General features: G+C 39.2%; 1 protein-coding gene across 4 annotated transcripts in view; it reads left to right on the top strand.

Annotated features, from left to right (window-relative positions):
- CTNNA2 (catenin alpha 2) overlaps positions 1-17105 on the top strand; it is a 469832-nt gene that overhangs the window by 358691 nt on the left and 94036 nt on the right. For all 4 annotated transcript variants that reach the window (XM_059845428.1, XM_059845429.1, XM_059845432.1 and 1 more), the window contains one exon: positions 9026-9178. In XM_059845428.1, the coding sequence (XP_059701411.1) occupies positions 9026-9178 (153 nt within the window). The remainder of the gene's footprint in view (positions 1-9025; positions 9179-17105) is intronic.

Here is a 17105-nt window from a genome sequence, read left to right as displayed (position 1 = left end):
TTTTGGAGGGTGACTTGATGTTCCCTGGATGTGTCTTGTAAAAGCTCTTAATGCACAGGGAGCCATGAGCAATCTGATTTCTAATTGAGGCACCCTAAAGGTAGGTTTGTCTGGGGAGTGCTTTGGCTTTCCATAGGGCCAGTCAATAGTGCAGCAATCAGTGCATTTCTGGGGGGCTGGGGACCTGTGTTCTCTTATTCTGATGTGCCCTTTGTTGCAAATAAGAGGACATTGGCTAAGATTATAAATCCTGAAGGAGGCTTTTTTTTTTTAAATTCAAGAGCTGCATAATTTAAATAAGGGAAGAAAACAGACAATTAAATAGTCACAGACCTTCTCTAACTCACATAACACTGTGAGAGTTTGTAAGAGTGCTGCAGTGCTCTGAGGATGCAAAATTCCATGCAAGTGTGAAGTGGTAGCAGAATATCCAAGGGGGTTGTAACTCCAGAATTTAGTCTGGCAGGAATGTTTATTAAGATTTCTTTTGCAAAGGTAGAGTTGAAGCAAGGTCACACTTAAACAGATGATCCACAGGAGTCTGTGCTGTATTAACCAAGGAGGAGTTTTTGGCTGTTTCCAAGGGGAAGTGCAGTGTTATTGCTGAGATTGCCCCATTCTGTTGCATGAAAATACATTTTGAAAAAATGCTGGCATTTTTTAAAGGGAGCCAGCCACAAATTAATCTGAACCTCTTTGAACCTAAGGCCACCTGTGGCATCAGCTCTGGCTTGTGAGAAACTCAGCCCCTTTTCCTTGTTGCTTAATAGGTTTGATTTTCACCTGCAGTGACTCCAGTGCTCCTGAATATGGAAATGTGGAAGCTGGCTTCCCAAAAGCAGTCTATCAAAGGCTAATACAGATATATTTCTGTGCCAAGGCTGCATGTTTATGCCTTGTATTCATTTAATAGGGGTGCACTGCACTGTGTGTAGTTCTTTTCTAGATTTGTAGTTGTTTTCTAGGTACAAAGGTGTTGGGCTGGACTCTGGTGTGATGCTGGCTTAGAAGGCAGAGCTAGCAGTGCCCCACTTGATGAAGTTCTCTGCTCTTCCAGCTTCCACTGAATTTATGGCCCTGGGATTAGGGACACTCTGAATGTCACCAACGTTGTCTGAAGGAGCTGTGAGCCCCTGGCATGCTGATCAACACTTCCACTTTTTGTCTGCTCCCATTTGGTAGAATAACTGGTGTATTTACTTCAGGAAAGGACTTTGAGTAAAATTTTCCAACATCTGATCTAAAGAATTAGAGAAAATGCACTGTTATTTGAATTACAATCAATAAGGATTTTGATTTGAACTTCTTGGAATGCACATGTCTTTGTCTCCCTCAAAATGCACTTCTAGGTGTTTATCACTGTGACATTGAGGTTTTCATGGTGCTCTGAAGTGCTCCAGAGGAAATGGAGAGTGCTTTAATACTGCTGATTTACTCTTTCAGGTCTGCAGTAATCTCCTTGCTGCCTAATTATAAGGCTTGGTTTAATTTACTCTACACATAATGTTTACTGATGCACATATGGTGCCATATTTCAGGAAACCATGCCCATATCAGGTAGTTTGGGGTAAGGATGCAGCTTGTAACAGTTTCATCAAACAAAGGAAATTTTTAGCTGCAACATAATATTCATGATGGATTTTTTGTTTTTCTGGCAGAAGCCTCAGTGTAGTGACCATGGTTGCTTTTTGAAATAGGGACTTGATTTTATCTATTTTTTTTTTCTTGTTTTTAACTGAATTCACTTTAAGTGAGCAGAGAGTTGGCCTTTCAAAGTGCCTTGAGAAGAATTAGGAGGCAGAACTCAGTGACAGCTCTATTGCATTGGAAGAGATTACTGCACACAGTTTGTGTATTATTCCTCAAATACTGAGCCCTCGTAAAACCTCAGATATTCCAACAAATCTTTGTGTTTAGAAGATGCCTACTTCTTTAATCACTGCAGAGGAACAAGTATGGAGTTTTTAAAAATCTCTTTGATAAAAAACACTGTAAATATGGGAGAAGCTCAATGGAAGTGTGTAATGCTGCTACATTATAAATAAAAATACCCACAAACTAGGCTAAAAAAAAGGCAAAAAACCCACCAGAAATGTATTTCAAGAGACTTCTGCTGTCAGTAGTTCTACATAAAGAAGCTTTCACTGTTCTGTAGTATCATCTCAGGAATGACCTGTAGTCACATCAGCTAAAGGCACTTATAGAAGTTTGGATTCATAACGAATCAATTCTTCAAATGTTGGTGCAGTAGCATGGGGCAGGGAGCCCTGTAAACGTGGAGGAAAGCATATTCCTTTTCCAAAGACTTCTCTAATTCCATCTTCCTAATGGCTTTATGAGCAGTGGCAAAGTACATGGAGTTGAATTGCCAAATGGGATTTCAATATTACATTTGTTTCTTAATTGACATCAATTTTGTTCACTAACTCTATTTCTAAGTGTTATGAAATATCTTTTATGTTATGTTCCACTTGTAATTAAGCAACCAGATACAAAAGGTTTGTTTGCAATTCTTACTGTGTAAAAATTACTGCAAAGGAGAAGAAAACAAAATAGAAGTGAAATGAGAAAAAAGGCCAAAAAAAAAAAAAAAACCACTAAAAAACAAACCAAGAACAAAAGCCAGACTGATCTCACTGCTGTAGGGGCTTTTTGAAAGGCAGGGGTGATAATTTGATAATTGATAGCATCAGATATCAATCATCTCTGTCCATAGGGCAGGATCCACTGGTGACTTTGAGTGACTCTTGGACAGGATGATGAGAAATCCATTTTTGCAGCACACAATCAATTTTTAATCTTGTTTCAGCCATTGTCTGGCACTTCAACAGACAGGTCTACCCAAGAGCTGTCAGCAGCTTCCACTGGGCTCAGTCTCCAGGTCTTGGAGAAGCTGAAAACAATATTTACTATGCCAGGCTGTTCATGCAGCTGGGTTAGGTGGGACTGCAAGTGTGACACGTGTGACATTTATTGTATTAAACCTGTAAGGCTGATTGGATCCGACTGCTCACAGTCAGGATAACTTCATTAGGAGTTTTTGTAGAAAATTTCCTTCCCATCTTGACCAAATAGCTATTTCATCTCCCCAAACCAGCTTTTTCCCTTCATTCATTTACTGTATTTGATTTTAAAAAAACCATAAAGCTCCAAATCTCTACTTGATTCAAGTATCATTTCAGCAGGGCCTGAGAGAGTGAATGAAGCTACACAATAGATTGTGGTTCTTAGTTTAATCTTTGCTTTTTTAATTCATTATCTCTTTTCTTCCTCATTACCCTCTTCTTTGTCCCACCTCTTTTACATCAGACCCTTTAGGTTTGCAGTTTTGGTGGCATTTTTTGACACTTCAATACTCTTCAGTTTTCATAAGGTTATTTTTCAAAGTCTTATCCCTTTTTCTTCTCTGCTGGGATAACCTATAGGTTTTTTTTCCCTTCTTTGTTCCTACATGCAATTTCCCATTCTGCAATTTCATCCTCCCACATTCACTTTATCACAATTTTACCCTCTCAGGTCATACAGAATGCAAAAGTTAATCACTGTCTTTTCTCTTCTGGGTTATTTTGACTTCCCTAATGTTTTTCACTGTCTGCTCAGTTCCTACCTGTATTTCTGGTTTTCCCACATTTTTGATGGGAATCTCAATACTGTCCTCTGCCTGTTAATCCCCTGTATAATTCTTTATTTTTAGGAATAATAAATATTTAATAGAATCCCAGCCCTGCTATCAGAGTCAGGACTTTATTGTTCTATCTAGACATGAAAGACAGAGTTCATATCCTAATAATCCTCACATGTTCAGGGGGTATGTGGTTTTCATTCTCTCAAACATATAATTTTTTTCTCTGTTTTTATGTAACTGCTCTAATATTGCTAGCAAGCCTGAGGCTTGCCCTCGCTGAAAAAATTTTTTGAAAAGGCAGTATAAATTAGAAAATTTTTCTGTCATGAAAATTGATAAACCACCCACCTTAGGCCCTCAAAAAAAAAAAAAAAAAAACCCAGCAAAGAAACAAACAAATTTAAATCAATAGGGATTAAGTACCTTAGCACTTGGTAACTGGGTTCTTCCATGCTTTGGGCCATGAACCATTTTGAGGAAGCCTTTGTAGTGGCCTATGACTAGGAGGAATGTTCTTTGTGTGTGTTTCTTATACTCTTTCAAATTTTTGGTCAAAAATTGTCACTTCAACTTGCTTTCTGTTAGCAAAGTCACCCCAAATCTTTTCCTGATTATGGCTGCTTCTCTGTAGGGAGATGAAAGCTCACACATGCAAAATATATTAAGAAGTTCAAACTAAAAGAGAGCAGGTTTAGATTAGATTTTAGGAAGAAATTGTTCCCTGTGAGGGTGGGGAGGCCCTGGCACAGGGTGCCCAGAGAAGCTGTGGCTGCCCCTGGATCCCTGGAAGTGCCCAAGGCCAGGTTGGACAGGGCTTGGAGCAACCTGGGACAGTGGAAGATGTCCCTGCCCAGGGCAGGGGGGTTGGAACTGGATGATCTTAAAGATCAGACCATTTCATGATTCTAATAAGTATTACCTGTCTTTGTTCCCTGTATTTGATTCATCTTTGTCTCAAATCTTACTTTTTTAATGTATTCCATAGATCTGTGATTTGAGTGTCCAAGTGTGATACATGTTCTAAATATCAGTATTTTTGCTGGTTAATCTGCCAGGATGTCACTGGTGGTGTTGCTGTCCCCATCCCCCAAGTTACCATTCTTTGGTCACACCCTATGTGACACAGTCTGCAGAATTGACTGAGACTTTCTCTTTAGCACCAAACTGCAGCAGCTTCTAATGGCCACTGCCTTATTCTCCAGAACTCAATTTCACAGCATATTGGAGGTGACACACCTTAACTGCAGTGGAGAGGGCTTTATTTTCATCCCTTTCAACTGAATTAATGCCTGTTTGGGAGCTCTCTGCAGGTGCAAACTGGAGCTGGGTTGCAACACCCATTAAATGGAGAATGGTGAATAAGGTGCTCCTTGGTAAACTTTTGTTACAGGCAGCTCTGCACTGCCAGGCTTTATAAAGTTTAACAATCTGTTGGAGTCATTAATCTCCTGCTGTGGCTTTACCTTCCAGTGGCAGGATTAGACATTTAATTCTCTACTAGACTGTAAGTAGCACTGAGACATTCTGGTTCTAAAATTGTTATATAGCCATGGAAAACATCGTTTTGGTGGGCATTTAACCTCTTTGAGCTCAATTATGGCTGTGAACTGACAATGATAAAACTGCCCTAAAGAGTGCTTAGAACAGTCGAGCATGATGCTATCAAAACCAGCAACTTGACTGTGCACCATAAACTGATGAAATTGACTGAACTGGAAAGGCAGAAAATCTGCCTGTGCACCATTCATGCTTTCAAAAATATTTCCAGGTCTTGATGTTTTCCTTCTCTATTTTTTGTTGGTGTGGCAAATTTATTAATCTGTTAGCTTTATGAACATTAACAAAGTTTTCTTTCTGACAAAATGAATTAAGCAAGACCTTAATTTAACATGCTTCCTCCTCTAATAAATGAAATTTCACGTGGTGAAATTCATGCTCTGAATTCATCTCTAAATTAAAAATCCTGTGGGGGGAACAAACCTAAAGCGTTGTCTTACGAGTAATAGTGTGTGTCATAATATTTACATCAGAACTCAGCATAAATTAAAGCACTGCAAAGGCATTTGTTAAGGCAGGTGCACGAGCAAAGCCCTGGTGCTGGTTTTGGAATAAAACATGACAGGCTTTTGCTGCTTTCAGATTCAAGTCACAGCCTTCTCCCATTCCCTTCTGAACTGGCATTACCTGGATGAAACTGAAATCTCTGGGTGCACAAGCCATCACTTAGACTGGACTTTGTTGCAGTGTGCACAGGAACTCACAAGATTGCTTTCCCAGTAGTTATTTACCTTGATGAATAGCCCTAATTGGATCAAATAGACTGGTAATGGTGAGCCAGGACTTTTAAATGTCTTGTCTGGTGCCATTAATATTACCTTGTCATGTATCCATTTGAGCTCTTGGATGAATGTCTTGCCTTCATACTGCTGTCACATTTAACAAATGATTTTGTCAAGTCATTCTTTACAGCTTGTGGTGAAGGATGGCAAAATTTGTGGTCTCCTGTGTGCATAAAACCCTTTAACTCTACCTATCAACTTCAATGCAAGGACATCCAAAAACTCAGATAACAAATTCCTAAAGAAATTATAGTGCCTGTTTACAAGAGGGGCCAGAAATATTCTACTGACATCTATGATTAACACAGCAGAAGAAAAATAGAATGTATTAATTTTGTATTTATTAAACCTGTGACAGTTTGAGTTCAGATGCTTTTTTTCAGCTGCTGCAATTATGAACCTCAGAGCCCAACACGCAGTTACCATTAGAAACAAGATATCCATTTTGTTCATTCCTTTTGATTCAGAAAAAGCTCTGCTGTATATTTACTATGGTAAACCCCAAATTGCTGGTTAGCTGATGCTCTTGCTGTCCTTTTTATTGATTTCTGGTATGTGGTTGTAAGCTGAAGATATTTAACACTGATGAAAATAAAATAAGCTGCTTACTTGACCATCCTGAGACTGCTGTTACAGTTCCATGGGGCATATTGTTATAACCTGATCCATAACAGCACATTACCTTGGATTAAAAATTGAGTTCTCGTTCATTGAATAAATACAAGCCTTTGGAACAGATCCCTCCTCATGGCAGGACACAAACAGGAAAGTGTTGGTGCTCATTTATCATTTAAAGTAAGTTTTTTTAGTGCAGTGGACAGCAGGTTTTCACTGGCACATCCTGAACTTGAGCTAGTGGAATTTTTTAAGGCGCTTTCAGTGAGAATGAGCTGGAAGCCACGTGGGATTTTTAAAAGCTTGGTGTGTTCCTTTGGAAATGCTTCCATTTGGCCTTTATTGGTACAATGGACGTCAAAGTCTAACCATGAGTACACAAATCAGGCATCTGATCTGAGTTTGCCAGCAAGCTCTGGGAAATGGATGTCTGCAGAGGAGAATTATGCAAATTTATGATGCACCTTCTCTGGCACTATTTCTCCCTTAATGCTGGCTATAGGTGCAACTACTGATTTAATAGGGAGTCACAGAATATCCTGAGTTGGAAGGGACCCACAAGGATCATCGAGTCAAACTCCTGTTGTCCTTCACAGAGCAACCCCAAGAACCCTAACCCGTGTCTGAATTCTTAAGTTGTTTTTTTTTAATAAATACTGACTGGAAATCTATCAACCATGGAATGCAGGGTGCTGTGCTGCTGCACTGTTCTGACACTGAGCATCTTAGAACATTTTTTCTTCTTTTTTCTTGCAATGTTTTGATGTATTTGGAACAATATTGTTATTTATATTGAGATGGTACCTATGAAAACTGTTCATGGATTGGGGTCCCATTGTGTGAGATGCTGTGCAAATAGACCCAAAGCATGGTCTGAAAGAGCTTTTAATGCAGGAATAAAATAAGAGTCAGCAAGTGGAGAGCAGCAGATTGATGGGAGAAAAAAATAAAGAGTACAAGATGGAAATGTAATAGGTGGTAGCAAACACACACCAGCTTCCAAACTGTTGGCAGGTCTCTGATAGATGATTCCTTTCTTCTTTTTGTCTTCTTTCCTCCCCCTGTTTGTATGTGTTACTGAGTTAGCTATTCTGAGTGCCTTTAATCATTTTGAAAGTAGAAAAAAAAAACAACTTTCCAGGTTGAATCTGAGTAGAATTAATTTTTAAGGAGAATTGAGAACTGCTTAATATGTTGACTGCTTCAGTTGTGATGGAAATAAAATGAATGCCTCCTACAAGCACATATATGCTATTTTGCTTTGCTTATTTTTACAGCACCACTCAGGGAATGAAGGAAAATATTCAAACTTAGCTTTCTCCTTATTCAAATAGAGCTGAGAATTGCTGTCATCAAACAGCAAATGCATCTTGGATTGTGTATTTGCAATGTCTGACAATAGGCCAGTTTTCAGTGTGATTGGGTGTTTTGATGGCACCTTGTCTAGCTAAAGCTTTCTTGTCTGGGCTCAGAATAGAGAAAATTACCTCTCTGGATGCTTCATCTAACTAAAAATGCATGATTTAAGGAGACTAATGGGTACCCAAGCCTCCAGGCTGAATAGCTCCTAGCTTCTGTTTGAGTCCACAGTTTTTCATTCTTAACAATCCAAAAGCTGAAGAAAATATAATCAAGATGTTTCTGATCCACAGTCCCATAGAGCAGTTAAGCTTCCAGGAAGAATTATTTAAGATTTCAGTCATCTTTCTGGCTGTCTTTCAAATTTTGGAGAAGTCTGACATTAATTAGTGGTCATTAGCAAGGTGGAAAAGAGTTGAGTGACATCATTTTGACAGTAATATTGTTTCAAATAGATGTTTTTAGGGACTAACAGGTGTTAAATCTTCAGTAACTTGTGAGGTGTTTCTTTCTTCCTTTAGAGTAAATTGGAATATATTTCCTAATCTGCCTGGAAAATGCTAAAAAGGTTTTCTGTTTATACTTCTTGGAGCTATTCAAATGGGAATACAAAGCACAAGGCGTCGGCTACACAAAATATTAATTATTGCATGGAATACTATTCACTGGAGGAATTAGAGAAGGCTTAGAAATATTCAGGCTAATATTTTTTAATGGTTGCTTGGAGTTAAGCTCCTTAATCCATATTTGGCTTTTTAGCAAGCTGAACTGTTTTTTCAAGTAGTGTGGAGCTTTCAATTCTCATCAATTTGCTGTGTCTTACATGAGTTATCACCATCATTCTGTACAGATCCATTCAGGCCAGTAGGATTAGGTGTATGTCAGCACAAATCCCAGGAGGGCTTTGCAGAGCCTGGGCCCTCAAGTTTTTAATTTTGCTTGCTGGAAATATTGAGGAAAAGAAAGCAGAAAAATCCAAATTCCCACATAACGCTGCGAGACACAAACATCAGCGCTTCACAATGAGCAGTGGGAAGGTGTGCTGATAAATGTCCTTTATTTACTGCTCTGCTGTCCTTTGTCACAGCTCCGCAAGGCAGTGATGGATCACATCTCAGATTCCTTCCTGGAGACCAACGTCCCGCTGCTGGTTCTCATCGAGGCCGCCAAGAGCGGCAACGAGAAGGAAGTGAAGGAATACGCTCAGGTCTTCCGCGAACACGCCAACAAGTTGGTGGAGGTGAGTTCTTGGTGTCTTTGTGCTTTTGGCTGGCCTCCAGATGTGTCAGAGAGGTTTTTTTTTTTCCCAGCCCAGCAACGGAAGAAGGAGTTAGGATTTTTTTGGTTTGGTTTTCAAGGTTGTTTATTTTTCTGTTCTCTATAACGTTTTGTCTCTGACCTGCCAAGGTTTGTCTGGCAGGTCGGGTTGGGGTCCTCTGACTGCCTTTTTATACTAAAAACTGTGTGTCTAATATTTACAATAATATCTCAATACCTATCACTTATGTTAGACAGTGTGTTCCTACTTTAATCTAAAAGTGCCACCATCACTTAGAAGATGGAGGCTAGGAAGAAGGAGAAAGAAGGACAAAACACACCCAAATTCCTTTATCTTGGGACTTCAAGCCCCCATTCTAAAAACCCCAAAATTCTACTTTTCACCTTGTGACAAAGTAACTATCATTCTTTTTAAACTTTTGTGGCTTGTAATTCTTCATATAATGTTGGCAATTTTTTTCTATGGGTCGAAATCAAAGGCACAGGGGTCTTGGGCTCTGTGCCAGGGTCTCTGAGCCCCCTGGCAGGGGCTCGAGCCATCCAGGACAGCCAGAGGGATGTCCTGGGTTCCAACAGTAAGTGACCTTATTGACACAGCCAGATTTCCATCTGGCACCTCCAGGGGAGGCAGGAAAAGTTTTAGACTGGGAGAAATGTTAGAGGTGTTGTTTCAGGAGTTTTGGTCAACTTTATGCCAGTGATGGCCCCGGAAATGTTTGGATGATGGGCAGAGGAACGTGCTGTGTTTCAGTGGTTCATGAAAGCAGTTGGGCATGTTAGAAATGGGGTTTGCAGCAGTTTGTCAAAAGACAGGAGCAACAAGAATTAAATTTCAGTTCAGCTTCACTAACAGTACAATTGAGCTGAATGTCTATTAAGTAAAAAGCCAAATCAGTGCTTCACAATCTGGTCCTGGCAAAGGACTGCTCTAGACTTAATTATTTGTCAGTCTGAACTGGAACAGGGCAAAGGATCTACAGAGGAGGCACAGCCTTAAGAGCATGGTCGTGAAAAGTCTGTAGTTCATATATAAATATATATATATTTATAGTACCTTCCCTTTCTGAAGAGACACTCTGTAAAGTCAACCAGTGATAATGACAAGTCTTCAGGGATGATATTGAAATAGCTTTATTCTGCCATGAGGAGTATAAAGTATAATGATCAAAACCTTGGATACTTGTGGAATGGACATCTAATAAAATTATGATAATGTTCATTTTGGTTTGCCCTCCAACAAGCCAAGAACTATGAAAAGTGCTTTTTTTTTTTTTTTTAAGAAAAATATAAGCCAGTGATTTGCTCCGTATCATTGTGTGGCATTTTTCTGCACTAGCAATGTTTTGAAGGCTTTGTAGCCCCTCTGCAACATATTTTCTTGTCACACAATGTGCTGTTTAGCAAAGGGAAATGCAATTAGGGAACTACTGATCTGACAGGTACTGAGCTCCATATCTGAACGTCTTCTGTTAGAGCAGGACTCTTACTAATTCTGTAGAGCCTGAGCTGAGGCCAAGAGTGAGGGTTTCTTGGTTAGTATTGACTAAACCTGGATAGTTCCCTGATAAAATAAGTGTCTGGGTGGTTTTTTACAGTGGGTGTGTGTTTTCAGATGTTTTGGAGCATGTCATTGTTGCCATGTACCAAGCAGGAAGTCAAGGTACCTCATTCTGCTCTGGAAACCAGGTGTTTGCTATAGTACTTAACTTGTTGGTGCCTGAAGGAAGGTCTTGGGGGTCTAAATTTTCTGTACAGTGCTGAATCCAGTAAGGTTTATTGCTGTTGTCTGCAAGAGGATCACAGGGCTGTCAGCAACCTTCCCTCCCAGCCCCTGTGTACATGCAAAGATTTATTGCTGCCTCCTTGTGACTGGAGCTGTGGCAATGAAAAAGGAAATAGCTGGTAGGTGTATAAAGAGAGGGAAAATAAACCCCAAACAAATGGAAAACCCCTCCACAGTGTTTGTTCATAGTTATATTATAGTGGCAGGGGAGTTGTAGGCTTATATGCAGTGAACATATGTGGGGTTAGTGTTATAGCAGTCACATCCTCCACAGATTTGCAGAAAAGTGTTGCAATGACAGGTCTAATAGCATTATTAAAAAAGTTAAAAATAGCTAAGTGTATATTTTAAAAATATCATAAGAGGTAATGGCATAAAAGGAGGAAAAATACCTTTTAGGGGTGTAGTTAAAAAAAAAAAAAAAAGCCAAAAACTCCCTGCCAGAAAAACCCACAACTTTAATGGGAAGAAGAAATAACTGTAATGCTGTTTAACTGTCAGGGGGAGAATTTAGGTTTATTCTTAAGAGGAAGCTCTTTACTGTGAGCATGGTGAGACTCTGATGCCCCCAGAAAAGCTGTGCCATCCCTGGAAATGTCCAAGGCCAGGTTGGACAGGCCTTGGAGTAACCTGGGACAGTGGAAGGTGTCCCTGCCCATGGCAGGGCGTGGCACTGGATGCACTTTAAAGTCCCCTCCAACCCAGGGCATTCTGTGATTCTATGAAACCAAAAAAATTGCACAGTTTCAATTATTTAGTCTTGGTTTTACAAGCCTAACTTTACATGAGATTTGTATTTTAGACCAAACTGGAGGTTGGTTAATGATTTTTGACATGTGGTTAGCTTGTACCCCACCAAAACCCAACAATTTTGGTATCAATAGATGTCTCAAGGCTAATACCTAATATTTTTATTCCATTTAGGTCGTTCCAGACTATCAGAAGCAGATTCTTAATTTAATCCTGTATATCTGTGACAGCTGGTACTGGCTTGTGGGTGCATTCTTACTTTTTTTCTAAGGATGGGTTCCTTTAGGTGGATCCTGCCCTTTCAGTAGTAAGAACTATTTCTGGTTCAGGTAAAAAGCATCTTGAAGCAACACATTTCTAGTGCAAGTGAAATTTTTAACCCCAAATTTCAAGTTCATCAGTCTGCAGAAACAAATACGTATTTGGAATGTATTTATGTCCCTTTTATACTGGATTTTGCACTTCAGATAGTTTCATCATTTTTACTTACTGATGCACAATGGAACCTTAGCAGATGGACTTCTCTGGTTTTGTGGGTCAAGTATCTTGCAAATAGTGAAGTGTGGTTTAAAGATGAGCCATAATCAAGTGACTATGAAATGTAAGATGCTTTCCCAGGCACGGGGCCAGAATTGCTTGCTAAGATATGCAAACACAGCTCTGCTGAAAGGCGTGGAGTTGCACTTGCTCATGGTAGAGGAATTTGGCACTGCCAGTTCAATACTGTGAAAAGTCTGTAGTATTAATCATTCAGTTTGAAATCCCAATCTGAATTTCTTGGATGTCCTACCAAGCTCAATAGACAGCCTGTCAAAAGGTCAGGCAAAAATAGTACATGTTTTAATATTTCTTTACGTGAAACCTGCATTTTTGCATCCTGAGGGGAAAAAAAATTGCACTCCTTGGTATTTGTTGAATACAAATGGCAGAATTTTCTCTGCATAGCCAATTTTTAAAAGTATATTTTGTCAGCTTGAGCCTTAAGGAGGTTAAGTTTCTTTTATAGTCCATAGTGCAGAATATTTAAATCTTCTCTCAAAAGCCATTTTCATTATATAATATTTTCCCTTCCCTACCTCTTACCATAAAATTAATAACAACAAGGATGGATTGTCATTTTTTGAGACATTCACTGACAACTAGATTTGTCTGTGGGTTTTGTTGGAAACACAGAGTGAGGTGTCACTTAACTGTAGTGTAAATCATACAAAATAAATCAAATTTTCAGACAGATTCTGGGGGTAAATCATAATAATATAATAAACCAGAATTTAGATGGTACCAGTTCAGGCTTGTATGGGTAACTCTTTTCCTTAAAATGTTTTTTTCACAGCTATTTCTCAAATTTTTTTCTGCCTTCTGAAACTGAGGTTAGAGAAATGATGGTGCCTTTCCAGGTCATGATCTTTACATCAGGAATCCCTTTATGTTTTTTAAGAAATTATCTCCAATAACTGAAAGGAAATGCCTGAGTTGTAATGCCAACTTCAGATGTCACCTTGGGAAGTCATTTAACTTCTCTACCCAAGCACCTTCATTAATAGCATAAGGTTAATGACAGACAATTCTACCACACAAAGGCACCTGACTGATAAATCAGCTCAGATTTATTCAATGCATCTCTCAAAGCACTATATGGAAGCTAATTCATTAATTTTCATTGTTCTGTTTACTAAAGGTTCTTTGGTTTAACTATTGGTCCACTGGATTGTTTCTTGAAATACTAAATTAACAAATCTAACAGGTTTTCCTGGTAGATGAAATTCAGCATCCAGTAAACTCTTAAGAGCCATGGTAGCAGGCTGTTCAGCTGGAATTCAAATTATAGTGGATTGGATCAAAGTTTCCATTCTCAAAAGGATGGGTGCCAATCCAAGAGATTCCTACTAGTTGTTTCACTTTGAGGAGTTTTAATGCTTTTATGGAAATGCTTCACCTTTTTGGTGGTCAGTGAACATTTACAAGAGTTAAACTAATTTGCATTATTCTTATTTCCAACATAACCTGAATGAAGGGGTGTTTTATTCTTCAGTATGAACTGATGAAGCACCATATTTAAAGCACTTAAAAATCAACTTTTCAAAAGTCCCTTACCACTTTTGCTTTAATTGACTTTTAGGAAAAATTTTGTGGAGCCCACATGGATCTGTCTGTTTCACCTCATAAAAAATTAAAAGATTTCTAGAGACACGACAAATAATCAAAGTTGTCTTGTAAGAACACCTGGCCAGTGGGAGAACTGAGTTAGGCAATGGTTTATGGTGCTTTAAAGTGGATATTATGGTGAAAGCACATCAGTAATATCATAAGGTTGGGTGCTAACTTGTAGCAGATGAAATCTAACAGAACCATTCTGGTTTTGGTTTCTAGTGTCTCTGTCCATTAAGTTTGCAGGAGCCTTTATTAATTTTCTCCATGTAATTGCCACTTTGAAGAGGATAATGGGGTTACTTTGGGGCACTTAGGGGCTTAGGGTTTTTCAATTTTACAAAAAAAAAAAAAAAAGGAGAAGAAAAGAGCTTGAAGTTCTTTATGAGACACAAATCAGGCTACTTTTCATTTTCTAAGAATTGTATTATTTGGAGCTCCCTAGTTCAGACTGATTGTAATCTTACCCATCCTAAATTTGGAAACAGGTTTGCATACTGAAGACAGGAGGGGAAAAAACCATTGTCAGTGTGCAGTGCCCACAAAACAAGCAGCTGGGCCTGCTCAGTGACCCCTTCTTAGCTCATTTGGTAATGAGAGAAAAGGAGCAAAATTGTGAAAGAAGATTTTACTCTGGTGGTCAACAATGGCTTTAATCTCAATTTACATCAGCACTAACAGAACCAATATCCAAACCAGTGTTTTTCTCTTTCCAGAAATAGCTCTCAGAAAACCACAAAGAGTATTTGCTTCATAAGAAATGCAAAGCTAGCCTTTCTCCTGGGGAGTGGAGATCATCTGTGTAACTCTGCAGTGCACCTGAGGGCAATGCAGTGCTGGGAGTTCACCTTCCAGGAGGCACTGGTGGCCTTCAGAAGGAATAGGTGACAGTGCTTTCTTTGGGCTTTTGTAAATATTGTATAACTTCATGAACTGACAGATTTTAATTTAAGACAGACAGAACCCAGAGGAAGAAGCCTAAGGAAAAAAAATTGGCTCATTTATTTCTGCAACTTCAGTTCAAGGAGCAAAGAGTGTTCCTGCTGATATTTTCACACATGCTTGACATGTTCTGTTCCTTTTTTTGTTTAAGGGCACACTGCTGCTTCATCAGAGTACACACCTAGCTGTTGGCTCCTGATGATGGAGAGAAAGGTCAATATTCTGTCATAGCTTCTGCATCCAGCTTGCATCCTGGAAAATGTGTCCATCCCTGGGATTACTCTTACAGGCTGATCAGCTTTTACTCTGCTTTTTTTCTTTTAGCTGACATTTAAGCTAGATAAGAAGTACAGTTTAGGAAGTGGTAATCCTTGCTTCTAATCAAGGAGTGTTGAGAAGGTCATAGATTAGTTTAATTCAAGCTCTTCATTCAAGTTGAGAGATTTTATTTGAAATTAAAGCTGTGAGCTACCTTTGTGTCCAAGTGTTTCATCTGCTCAGTTTTAATTTCCATCCCAGACCTTTCTGCTGTGTGTGCAGCAGATGTTCCTAGTTCCTAGTAAACATCAGGACTGTACTGATGTAGCTAAAACCACAAGTCCACTTACTTGCAGTGAGACAATGAGGAGTTTGGACTCTGAGTGAGGTTCCTGAGTCCTTCCTGCAGCCAGATCTCATGTGTTTGTCCTTCTTTGAGGCAAAATGAGCTGCCATTCTTTCAGGGTAAAACCTTCTGATAATACAGTGTTATGGGTGAACTCTTTATCCTGCTTTTTTGACTGACTTTACCCACTGGATATTGGTACTCCACTGGGATCCATGCCAGCTTCATCTTCTGGTGTCTCAATTAATGCTGAAATGGAATCCAAGTGCCTTAGACAAGGTGAGACACAGAAACAGCTGCTGCTTTGTGACTTTTAGAGCCTCTGGTGTCTCTGAAGAAGGTAGGTTTTTGAAGGAGGTAAATACTCAGTGGCTGCATGGTCAAGACTGGTTTTGTCCAGAAGCCAGCACTGCCTCCAGGACATGAGGTTCCATCTCCAAGGCTCAGCAAGGGAGCAGTTGCAGAGGCTGTGATCTCTGAACTGCATTGCTGACACAGAAATAGAGGGGAAATCAAACAATTGGACTTGGAGAACTTGGCTACAGCAGGTGCTGATCCCTCAACATCTGCCCTTGGTGGGTTTCCAGTGAAACCAAGGAATCCAGGATGGCTGGAAAGGGGAGGAGCTTCCTTATCTCATGGCTACTTTGGCAATGTAACTCTGCTCCCAAAATTTCTTCCTACCTAAGCACACCAGAGGCAGTGAGACTGGTACCATTCTCTTGAATAACCCTTTTCTATTCATGTGTCCCTCTTTTCTTCGACTGCTGCACTCTTACATTTCACAGCAACACCAGAAGGGTTGAAGGATGATTTTATTTGTTCACAGATATTTCTGTGATGTAAATAAGAATTAAATGCTACATGAAGTTAGCAACTTGTGGGTAATGGTGATGGTTTTCTTCCTCCCCAGGAGAGTACAAGATTAAAAAATAAATTTGAAAAAATGCTAACTGGGAAGTTGCTGCAGAGTCCCCCATGCCAACTTGAAAGCATTTTTAGCTTTGGGACTGTAAACATAAAGCCAGTGCTGGGCTGGTTCTGCTATCTGATTTCCTAGAGGTCATCATTTGCTGAGAAATGATTTATCATGTGGTTTTACTCATCGGAAAAAAATGCTGGAGGATTTCCTATCAACAAAAGTGTAATGCAGCCACTTCTTCACATTTTTTCTGCAATCCTTTTACATTTCTGTGTGTTCTGTATTACTTATTTTCGTGAGAAATACTTGGTTATCTCCTTGCAGCGAAATTTATTTGTAATAATTCCCCAATATCTTCCAGTTATCTGATTTTTTTGATAATTAACTTTTAACCATGTTTATTTTAGGCCTCTTTAAAATAGATGCAATCAAATTACTCCCTTTTTAATCAGTAATATTAAAAAAATATTCTTCTAGTGAATAACACCCTCTGAGCAGGGGACTCACTTCAGTCTGATCATGCTCTGAGCTGTGTGATTCATATTTTCCCAAAATAACAGGACTCCTACAAACTCTAGTATCCATTTATGCCTACAATCCCATACAGTCTGATCACACCCCAGTCTCTGTGATTTATAACTTGTTATTAATACAATCAAGAGCACTTGGTACTTCTGTTAATGAACCAACTGCATTAATTAAAGATTTAGCTCCTCCAAGCAGTTGTTTGAATTTGTAAC

The sequence above is a fragment of the Haemorhous mexicanus genome, chromosome 4, assembly GCF_027477595.1.
Source record: "Haemorhous mexicanus isolate bHaeMex1 chromosome 4, bHaeMex1.pri, whole genome shotgun sequence".
NCBI lineage: Eukaryota > Metazoa > Chordata > Aves > Passeriformes > Fringillidae > Haemorhous > Haemorhous mexicanus.
This window is presented reverse-complemented; position numbering and strand designations above follow the sequence as displayed.